The following is a 19294-nucleotide window of genomic DNA, read 5'->3' as shown; positions in this document are numbered from 1 at the left end:
CAGAAACAGATTCACAAATACAGAGAATAAACTGGTGGTTGCCAAAAGGGAGGGAGGTAGGGTATGGGTGAAATAGGTGAAAGTAATTAAGAGGTACAAACTTCCAGTTATACAACAAATAAGTCATGAGGATATAATGCACAATCTTTAATACTGCAATAACTTGGTATAATGACAGTAACTAGACTTCTTATGGGGATCATTCTATAATGTATAAAAATATTAAATCAGTATGATGTATACCTGAATCTAACAGGATACCATATGTCAATTATACCTTAATAAAATAATAATAACAATATTATTATTACTCATTCAACAATATTCACTGAGAATCTGTTCTGAGCCAGGCAATATGGTAAACATTGGATGTCAGGTATACAAAGGTGAATGGGCATACAAGGTTCCCCATCCTCTCACAACCTGTAATCTAGTGTAGGAGAATATGGTTACTTGCACCTTATTTTTATCCCCACATTTCTCCTCAAAGGGATTTAAAAATCATTAAAGGCAAGAACTGGGGAGCCTGGATGGCTGAGCTGGTTAAGTGTCCAACTCTTGGTTTCAGCTCAGGTCATGATCTCACAGCTCGTGAGTTCCAGCCTCGTGTTGGCCTCTGGGCTGACAGGTCAGAGCCTGCAGCTTGCTTCCGATTCTGTGTCTCTCTCTGCCCCTCCTCTGCTCATGCTGTGTCTCTCTCGTGCTCTCAAAAATAAATAAACATTAAAAAAGATTTTTAGAAAAAATAAATATAAAAAATCCTTTCAAAAATTAAAAAAAGCTTTCTTGGGGAAGATGGCGGCGTAGGAGGATGCTGGGCTCACCGTGCGTCCTGCTGATCACTTAGATTACACCTAAACCTGCCTAAATAACCCAGAAAACCGCCAGAAGACCAGCAGAACGGAGTCTCCGAAGCCAAGCGCAGACGAGAGGCCCACAGAAGAGGGTAGGAAGGGCGGAGAGGCGGTGCGCGCTCCACGGACTGGCGGGAGGGAGCCAGGGCAGAGGGGCAGCCTGCCGGCCAAGCAGAGCCCCTGAGTCTGGCTTGCAAAAGCGGAGGGGCCGGATGGAGTGTGTTCCGACAGCAAGCGGGACTTGACATCTGGAAGGTTATAAGCTAACAGCTGTGCTTGGAGAACGGGAAGGCTGGAGGACAACGGGAGGGAGGGTTGTTGAGCCCGGACGACAGAGCTCAGCTTGGCGGGGAACAAAGGCGCTCGCCAGCGCCATCTCCCTCGCCCATCCCCCAGCCAAAATCCCAAAGGGAACCAGTTCCTGCCAGGAATCTTGCTTGCTCCCTGCAAACACACAACGTTGTGCTTCTGCGGAGCCAAACCTCCGGCAGCGGGTCTGACTCCCTCCTGGTGCGGTAGGGCCCCTCCCGAAGCGGATCTCCGAAGGAAAAGCGAGCTGAGCCTACCCCTCCCGCCCCTGTGCACCTTGCGTATCTACCCCAGCTAATATGCTAGATCCCCAGCACCACAAGCCTGGCAGTGTGCAAGTAGCCCAGACGGGCCACGCCACCCCACAGTGAATCCCGCCCCTAGGAGAAGGAAAGAGAAGGTACACACCTTTCTGACTGTGGCCCCAGCGGTGGGCTGGGGGCAGACATCAGGTCTGACTGCGGTCCTTCCCACCAACGTAAGTTATTCAAGAAAGCACAGGGGAAGTGCACCACAGTTCCGCACCATTCCAGGGACTATCCAAAAGGACGAAGCTGAAGAATTCCCCTCAGAAAAACGTCCAGGAAATAACAACAGCTAACGAACTGATCAAAAATGATTTAAACAATATAACAGAAAGTGAATTTAGAATAATAGTCATAAAATTAATCGCTGGGCTTGAAAACAGTATAAAGGACAGCAGAGAATCTCTTGCTACAGAGATCAAGGGACTAAGGAACAGCCAGGAGGAGCTAAAAAATGCTATCAATGAACTGCAAAATAAAATGGAGACAACTACGGCTCAGATTGAAGAGGCAGAGGAGAGAATAGGTGAACTAGAAGATAAAATTATGGAAAAAGAAGCTGAGAAAAAGAGAGATAAAAAAAATCCAGGAGTATGAGGGGAAAATTAGAGAACTAAGTCATGCACTAAAGAGAAATAATATACACATAATTGGTATTCCAGAGGAGGAAGAGAGAGGGAAAGGTGCTAACGGTGTGCTTGAAGAAATAATAGCTGAGAACTTCCCTGATCTGGGGAAGGAAAAAGGCATTGAAATCCAAGAGGCACAGAGAACTCCCTTCATATAAAGGGAGACCTATAAGACTCGTGACTGATCTCTCTACTGAAACTTGGCAGGCCAGAAAGGAATGGCAGGAGATCTTCCATGTGATGAACAGAAAAAATATGCAGCCGAGAATCCTTTATCCAGCAAGTCTGTCATTTAGAATAGATGGAGAGATAAAGGTCTTCCCAAACAAACAAAAACTGAAGGAATTCATCACCACTAAACCAGCCCTACAAGAGATCCTAAGGGGGATCCTGTGAGACAAAGTACCAGGACATCGCTACAAGCATGAAACCTACAGACATCACAATGACTCTAAACCCGTATCTTTCTATAATAACACTGAATGTAAATGGACTAAATGCGTCAACCAAAAGACATAGGGTATCAGAATGGATAAAAAAACAAGACCCATCTATTTGCTGTCTACAAGAGACTCATTTTAGACCTGAGGACACCTTCAGATTGAGAGTGAGGGGATGGAGACCTATTTATCATGCCACTGGAAGTCAAAAGAAAGCTGGAGTAGCCATACTTATATCAGACAAACTAGACTTTAAATTAAAGGCTGCAACAAGAGATGAAGAAGGACATTATATAATAATCACAGGGTCTATCCATCAGGAAGAGCTAACAATTATAAATGTCTATGCGCCGAATACGGGAGCCCCCAAATATATAAAACAATTACTCACACACATAAGCAACTTTAACACTCCACTTACAGAAATGGATAGGTCATCTAGACAAAGGATCAATAAAGAAACAAGGGCCCTGAATGATACATTGGATCAGATGGACTTGACAGATACATTTAGAACTCTGCATTCCAAAGCAACAGAATATACTTTCTTCTCGACTGCACATGGAACATTCTCCAAGATAGATCACATACTGGGTCACAAAACAGCCCTTCATAAGTATACAAGAATTGAAATCATACCATGCATACTTTCAGACCACAATGCTATGAAACTTGAAATCAACCACAGGAAAAAGTCTGGACAACCTCCAAAAGCATGGAGGTTAAAGAACACCCTACTAAAGAATGAATGGGTCAACCAGGCAATTAGAGAAGAAATTAAAAAATATATGGAAAGAAACGAAAATGAAAATACAACAATCCAAACACTCTGGGATGCAGCGAAGGCAGTCCTGAGAGGAAAATACATTGCAATCCAGGCCTATCTCAAGAAACAAGAAAAATCCCAAATACAAAATCTAACAGCACACCTAAAGGAAATAGAAGCAGAACAGCAAAGACAGCCTAAATCCAGCAGAAGAAGGGAAATAATAAAGATCAGAGCAGAAATAAACAATATAGAATCTAAAAAAACAGTAGAGCAGACCAATGAAACCAAAAGTTGGTTTTTTGAAAAAATAAACAAAATTGATAAACCTCTAGCTAGGCTTCTCAAAAAGAAAAGGGAGATGACCCAAATAGATAAAATCATGAATGAAAATGGAATTATTACAACCAATCCCTCAGAGATACAAGCAATTATCAGGGAATACTATGAAAAATTATATGCCAACAAACTGGACAACCTGGAAGAAATTGACAAATTCCTAAACACCCACACGCTTCCAAAACTCAATCAGGAGGAAATAGGAAGCTTGAACAGACCCATAACCAGCGAAGAAACTGAATCAGTCATCAAAAATCTCCCAACAAATAAGAGTCCAGGACCAGATGGCTTCCCAGGGGAGTTCTACCAGACGTTTAAAGCAGAGATAATACCTATCCTTCTCAAGCTATTCCAAGAAATAGAAAGGGAAGGAAAACTTCCAGACTCATTCTATGAAGCCAGTATTACTTTGATTCCTAAACCAGACAGAGACCCAGTAAAAAAAGAGAACTACAGGTCAATATCCCTGATGAATATGGATGCAAAAATTCTCAATAAGATACTAGCAAATAGAATTCAACAGCATATAAGAAGAATTATTCACCATGATCAAGTGGGATTCATTCCTGGGATGCAGGGCTGGTTCAACATTCGCAAATCAATCAATGAGATACATCACATTAATAAAAGAAAAGATAAGAACCATATGAGCCTGTCAATCAATGCAGAAAAGGCCTTTGACAAAATTCAGCAACCTTTCTTAATAAAAACCCTCGAGAAAGTCGGGATAGAAAGAACATACTTAAAGATCATAAAAGCCATTTATGAAAAGCCCACAGCTAACATCATCCTCAATGGGGAAAAACTGAGAGCTTTTTCCCTGAGATCAGGAACATGACAGGAATGCCCACTCTCACCGCTGTTGTTTAACATAGTGTTGGAAGTTCTAGCATCAGCAATCAGACAACAAAAGGAAATCAAAGGCATCAAAATTGGCAGAGATGAAGTTAAGCTTTCACTTTTTGCAGATGACATGATATTATACATGGAAAATCCAACAGACTCCACCAAAAGTCTGCTAGAACTGATACATGAATTTAGCAAAGTTGCAGGATACAAAATCAAAGTACAGAAATCAGTTGCATTCTTATACACTAATAATGAAGCAACAGAAAGACAAATAAAGAAACTGATCCCATTCACAATTGCCCCAAGAAGCATAAAATACCTAGGGATAAATCTAACCAAAGATGTAAAAGATCTGTATGCTGAAAACTATAGAAAGCTTATGAAGGAAATTGAAGAAGATATAAAGAAATGGAAAAACATTCCGTGCTCATGGATTGGAAGAATAAATATTGTTAAAATGTCAATACTACCCAAAGCTATCTACACATTCAATGCAATCCCAATCAAAATTGCACCAGCATTCTTCTCGAAACTAGAACAAGCTATTCTAAAATTCGTATGGAACCACAAAAGGCCCCGAATAGCCAAAGTAATTTTGAAGAAGAAGACCAAAGTGGGAGGTATCACAATCCCAGACCTTAGCCTCTACTACAAAGCTGTAATCATCAAGACGGCATGGTATTGGCACAAAAACAAACACATAGACCAATGGAATAGAACAGAAACCCCAGAACTAGACCCACAAACGTATGGCCAACTAATCTTTGACAAAGCAGGAAAGAACATCCAATGGAAAAAAGACAGTCTCTTTAACAAATGGTGCTGGGAGAACTGGACAGCAACATGCAGAAGGTTGAAACTAGACCACTTTCTCACACCATTCACAAAAATAAACTCAAAATGGATGAAGGACCTGAATGTGAGACAGGAAACCATTAAAACCCTAGAGGAGAAAGCAGGAAAAGACCTCTCTGACCTCAGCCGTAGCAATTTCTTACTTGACACATCCCCAAAGGCAAGGGAATTAAAAGCAAAAATGAACTACTGGGACCTTATGAAGATAAAAACCTTCTGCACAGCAAAGGAAACAACCAACAAAACTAAAAGGCAACCAACGGAATGGGAAAAGATATTTGCAAATGACATATCGGACAAAGGGCTAGTATCCAAAATCTATAAAGAGCTCACCAAACTCCACACCCGAAAAACAAATAATCCAGGGAAGAAATGGGCAGAAAACATGAATAGACACTTCTCTAAAGAAGACATCCGGATGGCCAACAGGCACATGAAAGATGCTCAACATCGCTCCTCATCTGGGAAATACAAATCAAAACCACACTCAGATATCACCTCACGCCAGTCAGAGTGGCCAAAATGAACAAATCAGCAGACTATAGATGCTGGCGAGGATGTGGAGAAACCGGAACCCTCCTGCACTGTTGGTGAGAATGCAAACTGGTTCAGCCACTCTGGAAAACAGTGTGGAAGTTCCTCAAAAAATTAAAAATATACCTACCCTATGACCCAGCAATAGCACTGCTAGGAATTTACCCAAGGAATACAGGAGTACTGATGCATAGGGGCACTTGTACCCCAATGTTTATAGCAGCACTCTCAACAATAGCCAAATTATGGAAAGAGCCTAAATGTCCATCAACTGATGAATGGATAAAGAAATTGTGGTTTATATACACAATGGAATACTACGTGGCAATGAGAAAGAATGAAATATGGCCCTTCGTAGCAACGTGGATGGAACTGGAGAGTGTGATGCTAAGTGAAATAAGCCATACATAGAAAGACAGATACCATATGGTTTCACTCTTATGTGGATCCTGAGAGACTTAACAGAAACCCATGGGGGAGGGGAAGGAAAAAAAAAAAGAGGTTAGAGTGGAAGAGAGCCAAAGCATAAGAGACTCTTAAAAACTGAGAACAAACTGAGGGTTGATGGGGGGTGGGAGGGAGGGGAGGGTGGGTGATGGGTACTGAGGAGGGCACATTTTGGGATGAGCGCTAGGTGTTGTATGGAAACCAATCGACAATAAACTTCATATATTGAAATAAAAACTTTGAAAAAAAATAAAAATTAAAAAAATAAAAATTAAAAAAAAGGCAAGAATTGTAACTTCAAATTTTCCAAAGTACCATCACAGAATAGTATATACATTTAACATATTATACTTTGTAGAAAGTTATAACCATTACTGAACAAAAATATACATGATTTTGGCAAAGAAATTAGGGCCTCTAAAAAAAATTAGGAGGCATAAAAACAAATAATCTCTTATGGAAATTTAATATTTTATCCCCGAGCTAAGTGATTCTGCTCAAAAAGGTAAATAGTTAAGTAGTATATCCCTCAAGAAAGAGGAAGCACAAAAAGAATTTAGCAAAGAAAAGGGGAAATATACTATCATTTTTAAAAGTCAACATTTTAAAAAAATGGTATGCTATAGCTATCTAGATCTGGTAACCTGAGCATTCCCTAAAGCACTCACTGCAAACTTAAAACCCAAGAATATCAAAGAGTGGCAAAATCCATTCTCTTCCACAGAATAGAGCTGTAACTGAAGAATAGATTGCTCAGTCTGGATCTTTATCCTCCCTAACCTCCAGAATCTCAGGGTGGCCAATATGGCTAGTTTTTCTCAATCTAGTGTGAGTACAAATGACACTTGGCACTTCTAAGTCATATGGTTATATCTATTAGGCAGCTTAGCCTAGGCATATAACAGTATTTATCCATCTTAGAATCCATTTTAATGTTTTTTGATATTCAGGTAGAAAATACAACATTTTCCCCCCCAGAGCAAACAGACTAAAATATTATTTCTAAAATTTTATCATTATGGTATCAATTATGATATTTCCTATGAGGAAAACACAACATTGGAGAATGTATAAACTTCAAGCTTATATGTCATAAAAGAATGCATTGTTCCATTTTAGAAAGATATTCTATGGATGTAGAGAACATAAAAATAATTGGATCTTTTATCTAAGTTAACTGCCACTTTAAGTTTTTTGATAAAACAACTTTATAACAGTAACCAAACTTAGATCAAAGTTCTCATAAAAGTTTAATTGGCTAGGAAGGAAAATAGAGTCAAAACTCAAAGATCATAGTTTCCAAAAAGAGCCTCCATTTACCCTAGAAGAATTATGGGCAATTTAGGCCGTAAGGAACAATTGGGTACAAAATGAATTTAAATATTTTATCACAATAGAGGCCATTCTTGCAATAAATTTCTTTCTCCTTCATTTTTGAGATGTGTATACTTTGAAAATGGTTCTGGGAAGCACTGATAACATGGATTTTTTGCAGTGATAATATCCTGATTATATAATTACATATAATTTTACTATATATGTAATTGTATAATTAACTGATTATAGATAAGACATAAGAAAGCACAGTTTTCAAAAGATCAAATGGAATCATTCCTGTTATTTGTTGATCCTTTCTATGAATGAAACCATCTGAAAATTTACAAGTTTCAATGATATTGCTAATAATACAATGATAACTGGTAATAATAAAAGGCAAAATTCAATAGAACAATGAATAATTGCTAGTTACTACTATAAAACCATAACACTATCTTAAGAATTTTAATGAATAAATGACATAGCCCATTAATTCGGACAACAACAGGCTATAAGCAAATTACAACAGTGAAGAATATGTGGCCATAGTAGTTTCAAAATAGTGATGGTTTGAGATGATTACCCTGATATTCTTAATGAATATTTTTTTAATTAAAAGTAATTGCAAATATCTACTACCTGAAAAAATATACTTATTCTTAGTATTTTCTGTTACACCAACCTGTTCCAATTCTTGTATTTTAGCATCCTTCACTTGCAGAATTTCTAAAACTTTTCTGTCTTTAGCTTCAGATTTCTGTTTTTCTCTACAAAGAAAAATAAGGGAGAGTTTATTAGTTATAATTGGTAGCTAATCCTTTAAATTTTCACATCCTGAAAATGAGTATCACTTTAAAATATAGAAAATTAAATTATCTGGGGTTGACAGCCCTTTCAGAATTAATCAGAAACCATATGGCAAGTGACAACAACTTACAAACTGCTGACAACTAAGACAACTTCATACCAAAAGAACAGTTTAGTTTCCAGATTTAGATCCATGATTAAAAAAAAAATACGCAACACATTTAATCTTGATCACAACCACTCTATCATCAATTTAAAATAAGTCAATATGTTCTTTATGTTTTAATGTTTATTTTTGAGAGAGAGAGAATGCAAGTGGGGGAGGGACGGGGCGGGGAGAATTCCAAGCAGGCTCTGCACTGACCCCAGAGAGCCTCATGCAGGGTTTAAACTCACAAACCGCGAGATCATGACCTGAGCCGAAATCAGAGCTTAACCAATTGAGACACCCAGGCACCCAAAGTCAGTATGTTCTTAACATAAGCACTTTATACACACAATTAAATTAAGAATAAAATATCATTTTTTTAAGTAAAAGACTCAAAAGAGAACTAGAGACTTACTAGTAACTTTTAATAACGTTTTAACAACTTAAAACGGGATAAAAATTTACCGGACATTTATTTATATTTTAAAACACTTTAAAAATAAGTAAAATAAATAGAAATCTATACTTAAATCACTCAGGAGTGACAAAGTATACAGGAAAGTTAGAAGAAAAGAACCCTCAACTGCGAAACAGTGAAATGAAGCGAAGGGCCCTAGAAGGTACAAAGGAATATCAGAAAGAAGAGACACCAATCAGAAAACCACAACACTGGTTTAAGAGATAAATTCAGATGATACACTAGTACACTTAAAAAATTTTAAATTAGACTTGCAATAACCTAGCATAATAAGTTCACACTTTGAGGCAATTCTCTGTTCTCTAAGTTGATACTATTAATAGAAAAACATAAAAGAAAGAATTAAGGAAACACAGCCACATCTCTAAGGATTGCAAACTAAACAGAAATACAACGCTACAAACAAGGAGAAGGTGCTGTGTACTGTCCAGATCCAGATGTGGGCTAAGGTGAAAAAGAGCTCGGCTCCTGAGGGTAACTGCTAATGAAAGTGCCCTGCCCAATATAGGGAAGCAGAGCTAACTAAGCTCATTGTTTGAATCCAGAGACTAGGGTGGCGCCCCGAACTTCTGAAAGGAGTCTGGAAAAAGTCTTTCCCCACCCTTGCCTGGAACTAAGGCTTATATGAAAGTTTAGAAAGGCAAACGTTTATAGATAAAATCCCAATCAGGCACTGAGCCAAAACACTCCATAGCCGAGGTACTAAATTTAACAAATCCTCTGTGTCATTATTGGCTAAGAGCCTCACACTACAAATATAAAACCTATTTCAGGATGGGATGAGGGTGACAATTTAGTGGCAAACACAAAATTTTTAGAGAAAAAAAGGCATTAGGCAAGGCAGGGTAGTGGAGAAAGGAATAAGAGAACAGTAACATCAACCCTCCTACTCAAGGTTTATCACAAAAAATCCAACAAAACACAAGAAGAAAACACACACTCTACATTCACATACAACACATGCAAACACTGACTGAATAATTCAAAGAATCAATCACTCTAGACAAAATTAAAATAACACAACACACTGAAAAAGACTTTAAGGGGCGTCTGGGTGGCTCAGTCATTTAAGTGTCCGACTCCTGGTTTCAGCTCAGGTCATGATCTCACAGTTCCGTGAGTTCAAGCCCAAGTCAGGCTCAGTAGCACAGAGCCTGCTTGGGATTCTCTCTCTCCCCCTCACTCTGCCCCTTCTCTACTCACGCTGTCTCTGTCTCTCTCAAAAATAAATAAAAATAAAGACTTTAAAGTAAGTAAGGATTTATGACCTAAAAGAATGACTACAATTAAAAACAAAAACAATAAATAGATCTTAAAAAATATATTGAAAACCTTGCAAATAAAAATTACAACCACTAAATCAAAACACAATTCAATGGGCTTAGCTCAAAACTAGATGTAAAAAGAGAGTAAGTGAAATGGATAATAACAATGAGAAATTCATCCAGAACACTGTATACAGAAATGAGATGAAAAATATAGAAACACAGTTAAGACATGCAGGTCTCACTTGAAACTCCCAGCATATGCCTAAAGAGTTCCAGAAGCAAAAAAAAAAAATGGGATGAAAGATAAAGCGGTATTTTTAGGAGATAATTTCTGAGAATGTTTTAGAATTAAATAGAATCCTCAGATTGAAAGAATACGTACCGGAATAAATACCTAAAAAACAAACAAACACACATTTACACATTAATCCATCATTCACTTAATGAGTGTTTATTGAGCATTTATTATATGCTCAACTTCATTCTAGGGAATAGAGAACGGCAGCAAACAAAATAAACCAAGTGCTGTCTTGATGGAATTAACATTCTAGCTCATAGATGCTGAAAATAAATGATATATAAGTGAATATATAGTATGCCAACTAGCTATATGTATAAGAACAATAAACTAGGGTAATGCAGAAAGGGATGCCTCGTCTTAGAGAACTGGGAAGCAAAAAGAAGGCTGTTGCTATTTTGTATAGAACAATATAGAAGGCTGTTGTTTTTATATAGCAAAAAGAAGGCTGTCGCTATTTTATAAAAATGACTGTCCTTAAAGATATGTGAGCAGAAACTTGAAGGAATTAAGAGTCATGGAGATTTCAGGGAAGAGTTTTCCAGGCTTTGGGAACAGTAGCAAGAGCAAAGATACTGAGGCAAGAGCACAATTGGTGTAGCCAAAGAACAGCAAAATAGTAACGTCCATACAAGGGGAGAATGGTGGCTGAGGACAGAATAGTCACTGGGAATAAAGCAGTATATTGCCTTTTAAGCCCTATGAACTTTAGATCTGACTCCCAATAAAATTGGAACAGAGAAGATAGTTTTGAGTAAGGAAATAATACAATAAGAATTAATATTTCACAAGTATCACAGTGGGTCCTGGGCTGAGGTCAGACTCTAGCAATCAAAAGTAGAAGCAGAGAGAATAATTAGGGGCAAATAAAATACCCAGGTGAGAACTAAAGATGAACTCGACAAGATAGGTAATGGTGGCGTTACTGAGAAAGTAATAAAATTCTTGATATTTTGAAGGTAGGGCTAACAGGATTTCTTGATCCAATAGGTATGAGATTTAAGGGAAGAGAGAAGTCAAGAATGTTTCCAAGGCTTTTGTCTGAATAACTGGAAGGATGAAGTAGACATGATCTCAGATCCTAATGAGGAGAGTTAAGGGACATTAGAATTTTGGATTTGGACAGGGGCACCTGGGTGGCTTAGTCAGTTAAACCTCCGACTTAGGCTCAGGTCATGATTTCAAGGTCCAAGAGTCCAAGCCCCACATCGGACTCTGTGTTGACAGCTCAGAGCCTGGAGCTTGCTTCAGATTCTGTGTCTCCCTCTCTCTCTGCTCCTCCCGCACTCACACTCTGTCTCTCTCTCTCAAGAATAAACAAACACTAAAAAAAAAAAAAATTTTTTTAAGTATTTGGGATTTGGACATGTCAAATGTGAGATGTTTAATCAAAATCCAATATGCGGTTGGTAAACAAGTCTAGAATCAGTCAAATGGTCAAGGCTGAAGATAAAACTTTAGGCATCATCCAAATATATTTAAAAGCCTAAGAAGTAATTTTGGATAGAAAAATCTGAGAATTGGGTCCTGAGGCACTCCACATTTATAGGTTAGTAAGGCGAGGAAAACAGCCAATGATACTACAAAGGATACACAGTCATGCAAAAGGAGAATCAAGAGAGAAAGCTAAGTGAACAAGTTATTTCTAGAAGGAACCAACCTTGGCAAATGCTGTAAACATGCTAAAGAAGACAAAGACTAAAAACTGGACTGCTGGGATTTAGCAGTATTGTAGTCACTGGTGATTTTGACAAGAGCTGTTTTAGGAGAATGGTGGACATACAAGCCTAACTGGAGTCAGTTCAAGAGAGAAAGAAAAAAATACAGATAGTAAAAACTACTTTTCAGATGAATTTTTCTGTAAAAAGCAGCAGAGAAATGGAACAGTATTTCAAACAAAATGTGAGATCAAAAGAGATTTTTTTCAAAAGACAGAAGATAAAATTGCATGTGAGTATGTGGACAGGAATGACCGAGGATAGTGAGCGATACAGAAGACGCAAGAGAGAGAAGAGAGAACTGCAGACTGACATCCTTGCATCCTTAAGGCTTCAGTGTGGACAGTTTTTTTTTTAACTTAAGTGACAGTATAAACAGTTCTTCCAAAGAAATAAAAAGAGAAAAAGAGAAAATAGATTCAGGTATGTTGGTAGAAGATGTGGTTATGGGAAAGAGTAAAAGCTCTCTTCTAAAAGCTTCTATTTATTCAGTGGCGTAGGAAGCAAGGAGGTTGTCAAGAGTTTAGCTAAAGCTACTCCATGCCTTGGCATCCATTTGGTTTGGCCAAGCAGCCTGAAGCTAGTTCATGCAAGTGCCCTAGATAGCAGCTCACAGAGTCACAAGTAAATTAAAGTTCTTGATATGACTTCCCTAACAGCCGTTGTGATCAACAATCTCCCCTGCCTCCCAATGCCATTCCCTTATGTGTCCCTTACATAAGATCCCCTCATAGAGCTCACCAAAACCTAGCTCTTTTGGTTTGACCAATCCCACCTGAGCCTGGAAACCCCAAAGTACTCCACACACAAACCCTCATAAAGGCATGTGCCCTAGGTCCTCTCTGTCTCCGTACTGTGCCTTGACTTCCCCATGTGGCCCCTTGAGGCATGCCGGGTACTTCCTCTAGGACATGTGAGCAATAAACTTCTCTATTTCAGTTTTTCTTATGGTCTGTTGTTGAACCATGGCTCACCATCCAGCGCCCTGTGCTCCACTTAACATTAATCTGACAAATTCATAACAGTTATCTGAAAGTGAAAAGGAAAAACAAAGTGTTATAAGTTGACAAGAGAGTTAAGCATCAAATAGTCTTCTAGGAGACTGGGATGGTAAGTGAGCCAGGAAAAAGTAGGATATCTACTAGTCAGTACTAAGACCATGAAGGTCAGTAGTCCTAAATTCACATATGACCAGTCGTCATGGCTCAGAATTTTTCTCTAGCCAGGTTCAGCCCTCTGAATACAGGCACACACTAGGTAGAGAATTGGAATAAATCACACTTAAAATTTTACAAACATATGTATTATTTTTACTGTTTGTATTTTATTCTGTTTTATTATTTTATTTTCTATTACCAAGTATTGATAGCACATCTAATGCATAATCACAGTCCATTGTCTTCAACTGGGCTCTCTTTGTATTTATTTTTTTTTTATTAATAATGAATTTCAACATATTTTCACCAATTGAAATGTTTTTTTCCTAATTTTCCAGTGCCAGTCAACATAACTGTCATTTTATATTTTATTGTTTTTGATTTATAAAACTATTTTATATATTAAAAATATATGACCTTTATCACTATATTGTACACCTGAAACTAATATAATAATATGCTAACTATACTGGAATTAAAATTAAAAGCTTAAAGAAAAAAAAGAAAAAATATATACACCCTTTGCCTATCATTTGTCACAAATATATAATCTCAAATTATCATTTGAATGTTTAATATTATAAAATCACGAGTACTGCAAAACACTACATCAATTCAAGGTATATGCATCAGGGGGAAGATGGTTTCAAATCTCAAAGGGAAGGGCTTGATTGAGTTTACTCAAGGACAAAGACCCAGGATATAACAGCCAAGATATTAATTCCAGTCAGAAACTCCCCCTGTAAGTTGCTTTTTGAATACGCTATGAGTCTAGTATTAAATTCCCAGGAATTAGTTTAGTTTACAGGGATAGAGTCTTTCTAATTCACTCTTTTGTAGTAAGCCTAAAATCCCTACCAGTGTCCAAATACGTTCTGGTGTCCTTTTTATGAGGCAGGGATAAACCATGTGCCACAAAACTCAAACAAAAGCATTACTGCAGCTTGGTACCAGAGTGATTATCTCCTACTATATACACAGGTATGTACATAAACTTACTCACAGTCTAACCAAGTGGTTCTCATACTGTGAGTTACCAGAGAAGTGGGATTAGCATCATCCAAGAACTTGCTAGAAATGTACTATCTTCCACCCTTCCTAAGTGCAGAAACTCTAGGGTAGGGCCCAGCAATCGGTGTTTAACCATAACAAGGTGCTCTGGACTGAATGTTTCATATTCACGTTGAAGCCCTAATCCCCAATGCGCTAGTTTTTGTAGGTGGGGGCTAACCTCATGAATGGGGTTAGGGATCTACATGAAGATGATCTCCCTCCCCATCATGTGAAAATATAGCAAGAAGGTAGCTGTCTGCAAGAGAGCTCTCACAAGGAATGGAATCAGTAGTCACCTTGATATTGGACTTCCTAACCTCCAGAAATATAAGAAATTAATGTTTGGCTTTTTAGCCACCTGAACTATGATATTCTGTTATAACAACCCGAACTAAGACACAAAGCCTCAAGTGATGCTGACACACACTAAAATTTGAGAGTCACTGAAATAACAATAACTAAGCTGAATAATATAATACTGAAAATATAGGTCATAAATGATCTATAAACTTCATGTCAAATATAAACTTCAAAAATATACTTCACTGATGTATTTTAAACCAAAAACCTTCAAAAATGACTATTATAATTTTGAAATTGAAAAAAAAAAAAATCACAATTCACAATCTATATAGAGATTTGTCCAGCAGCTCCTCCTGGTGGCACATGGTATTTTCATAACAGGAAAATGCTCCCAAGAGAAAACAGCGCTACAATACGAATACAATTATTTTTTACTTAAAATAATACAAGGTAAAAAAGTTGTTTAAAATTTAAAACACCACCAATGTATCTGGTCAATTCAATTAATATATATTCTCTGTATTTATAAGACATTTAAAAAAAGGTTCCTAAAAAAAAAGGGATACTGTCAAGAAGTTGATGATGATCAATGACTGAGACAAACTCCTGTTTAGCTAATTAGAACCACTGATGTGCAATAATGATGTGAGCTAAGAATATTTGCAGACTTCTTTAGGATGAAAAATGAAGTGAAGAGACGCTGTCAAATGTGTACAAGTTTAAAGCTCCAATCACTTTTCCCAAGAGTACTACCCATTTAAACATTTAACATTGCTGGTACTTAGCCACATGAACTACCACAGTAACTTTTTGCCATTTTTCTAAACTCAAAAATCTGAGAAATTATTCTAAATCATTAGGAAACAAAATTTTATTGTGTTATAGACCATGCCATATATTATACAATATGACAGGATCATATTTTCTGGGCTTGAGCCCATTTTTAATGAGATGTCAAAAATGAAATATTAGAGTCTAAAAGAAACATTTAACTATAAATGAGGCAATGATATTGGTCTGATTTAGAAAACAAAGAAAATAAAAAAGCAAAGCTTACTGACATTGATTATTCTTAATTAACAGATAACAATAATGCACAAAATAAACCTAGTTGGAAGAACATTTTCTTTCATTTGAGCACAAAATCTATTAAAATGTAGATTTTATACTTATTAATGACTTTCCATTTAAATGCTTTCTCACTTTCTGATAAACATTAAGATTCTAAAACAGGAAGACTGATAAAAATGGAAGTTTAAGGAAATGAGAATCATACCATTATCATATTATCTAACCTTTTATTCATGAACTGTTTCATAACTATTTTTCTACTTTGAATATGCATAATAAACTACTAAAATGGTATCTATGAACAATATAATGAGAAAACTTTTAAAAAAACTTAACACAAATATTTTTTCAAATATGTTTACTCCACAGTAAAAACAGCTATTGAAAAAAACTCTAATATACTTAAATAAAAATACATTACTAAATCAACAGATCCCCAAACCTTTTGTATAAAATATTTTAAAGGTCAAGTATACTTAAGATATCTATTTCTCTTTAAGATCAGAGCTTAATTTTTAGTATACAATCCAGAATTTCAAATTATTATATTTTATACTTCAATATAAAAATATATTTAAACTATATATGAAAGCCAAAATTTGTGATGGAAGATTCAGCCTGACACATAAAAAATGATTGATCTTTTTCTTGTTCCATCAGGTATTTCCAAAGTAGAATAAAGAATAGAATTAGGCTACAGCATCTTAATCTGAATTTGCAAATTATGGGGTACTGGTGAACTCTGTAAACAAAGAAGAAATCAATAATTTACTAGAACATAACAGCTTAGATTTAATATATTACTAAATAATATATTTGTTTCAGATATCCTTATTCATTCAACATCATTTCTAACACGAAGTTGAAACTCAAAACCCTTTCTGTTTTATAGTTATAAATTAAATGATCTTATTTGGTTATTGATTTTCCTGTTTCTTCTTTTAACTACCTGTCCAGTTACTTCTGCATAAACACTCCCTATTACCTAAAACATCCAGAAAAGAGTTGGAAAAGATTGTGCGTTATATGTCTTTAATAATTGTGCAAATATTTTTCACCCAGAATCTAGAAGTCTTTTACAGTGTTCAAAAATATCAGCACTTCAGAACAGACTGTTTTAACATCTGCACATCACCAGGGCTGCCCCCAAGGATTTTTAAATGATGCCTGCCTGTGCTGAATAAAGTGCTAACTTGCACCTTGCATTTCAAACTGTGTCCTGAGCAGCCATCCAGTTGGTACAACACCAGCTGAATTCCCACAGGCCACTGTTCACTCAGGCTTGACTGCAATTATCATGTCAATATTTTGTGCTCCGATATGCAGATATGCACACATGCAAGCTGCATAATACTTCCTTCTCCATGGAATGTTGACTTATGTTCAATGTTCTGGGAATTTTTAATGAAACCAGAAATAAACTTACATCAAATAAAGACTATTGCAATTATTTTGCCATAAAAATGATATGTCTATGTTAAATTATAAAAGCTAAATTTTTAAAGGAACTATGCGTCAGTATTTATTTCATAGAATTATTTCATAATTCTTTAATGTAAAAGGTCTTCATAAAGGTTAAAAGACTATTTGACAATGTGTTTTTTCATACTTATTGTTCATTCTTTCACCTTAAGCAGTACAGTGGTTCCAATTAAATACCTTTCTATTAGTAGCTTTGACCATCTTCCCATTCATCCATCTCAGCCCAGGCATTCATGGCTGTTGCACCAGGAAAAGTACTCAGCAAAATATATTTATGCCCTGTGTGGAGCTGCCTAGCAGCACTGCTGCCAGATGGAAGAATTCTGGCAGCTACACTTCTGGGGTCTCCAACCAGCCATGCTACTTCCATGCTCCAAAATGCAACCTTTTGCAGGCTGTGCTTGCTTAATACACATGGGACAGTGTACAACCATACAGCAGCTGTGCAACCCATGTGTTTAAAAGTGGAATGGAGCAGGAGGGAGGTGTTCCCAGTGGTGAGAGTATATAATACAAGCTTATAACAACAGCCTGCTTATTAAGCATCTAAACTTCAAGTGTAAACATAAATATGAGATAATCTCTCATCCTCTATGAGGTTAAATCTTTAAACACATTTATTTCAAGAATATAGTATGCATATTCTAAATAAACATGCAAAAAATACTAAATATCATCTTGCCTTTTTATTCCTTTTATGGTTCCCATTTTCCAGGACTGAGTTTTCATTTATGGATGAGAGAGAGAGAGAGAGAGAGAGAGAGAGAGAGAACAGTGAAAATGGGAGATTGAGTAAAGGAAAAAAGTATTGAGGAGCCCATCAAATAGTAAAAATAAATGTTAAAAAGAAAGCAAAACATGTCTCTAAGATTTATACAAAGATTAAGTATTTAGAAGTAAAAAAGAAAAATGGGAAAATAAAGCAATGTCTATAGAGGTTTCATTTGAAAATGTTGTATATGAAGAAGTAAAAAATATTACAATTGGTAAACTCTGAACATCTCCAATTTGGGACAGATATATTTCTGAATTTGAGTATTCAAATTCAAGTACAAAACACATTTAAGGATAAGCAAACTGCAATAACCTTTAATGTTAAAGAACAATAAAAACATCAAAAAGGCTGCAAGTTACTCTTGGAAGCCTATTATTTACAAAACACTAATTGACTTTTCTCAAGACTATAAAAACAAACTGAAAAGGAATGTAAAATATAACATGAGATGGTGGTGATGATGATGATGATATACATACAATGTGCAAGGCATTATTATAACAAATATATGTGCATTAACTCAAAACAATTCTATTCTTATTTTCATTTTACAGAAGAGAAAACTAAGGCATATAAAAGTGAGTATTTTGCCTCAAATCACACAATAAACCACGTGATAGAGCCAAGATTTTAAACCATGTAGCCCTGTCTCCATGGCTATCATAACCACTAAATCATTAAAAATAACTACAGTTCAATATTAAGTTCCAGCGAAAGACATACAAATTTTTCCCTAACATCTTTAAAACTGTTAAATACTGGATTTCGTATTTTTCCATCCATAAAGATGTAACGATATTCACCTTTCTAGCTTAGATTCTTCTAGAATGTCAGCATTGCCTATAAAGCTGTTTCAAAATGTAGATACCTCAATCTCATCGTAAACCTTGACAAGTAACAATCTCATGGAGTTCATAGGTGAATTATAGCTCACAAATCTCTTTAAACAACTGGATCCACAACTCAGTGAAGGAAACATTCTTACAATTAAGTCTTTGCTCTGTAACTCATTGATTAAAATTAAATATGACATTCCTCACATGTCCCCTTATCAAATTTTTGACTACTTGAGAAGAACTGTTTAAGGATCAA

General features: G+C 36.4%; 1 protein-coding gene across 2 annotated transcripts in view; it reads right to left on the bottom strand.

Annotated features, from left to right (window-relative positions):
- Positions 1–19294, bottom strand: part of CNTLN (centlein) — a 307277-nt gene that overhangs the window by 225680 nt on the left and 62303 nt on the right. For both annotated transcript variants that reach the window (XM_007098529.3, XM_042964431.1), the window contains exon 3: positions 8327–8411. In XM_007098529.3, coding sequence (XP_007098591.2) covers positions 8327–8411 — 85 coding nt within the window. The remainder of the gene's footprint in view (positions 1–8326; positions 8412–19294) is intronic.

This window comes from Panthera tigris, chromosome D4, assembly GCF_018350195.1.
Source record: "Panthera tigris isolate Pti1 chromosome D4, P.tigris_Pti1_mat1.1, whole genome shotgun sequence".
NCBI lineage: Eukaryota > Metazoa > Chordata > Mammalia > Carnivora > Felidae > Panthera > Panthera tigris.
Note: the sequence above shows the minus strand (reverse complement) of the source record. Positions and strands in the feature narration are given on the sequence as shown.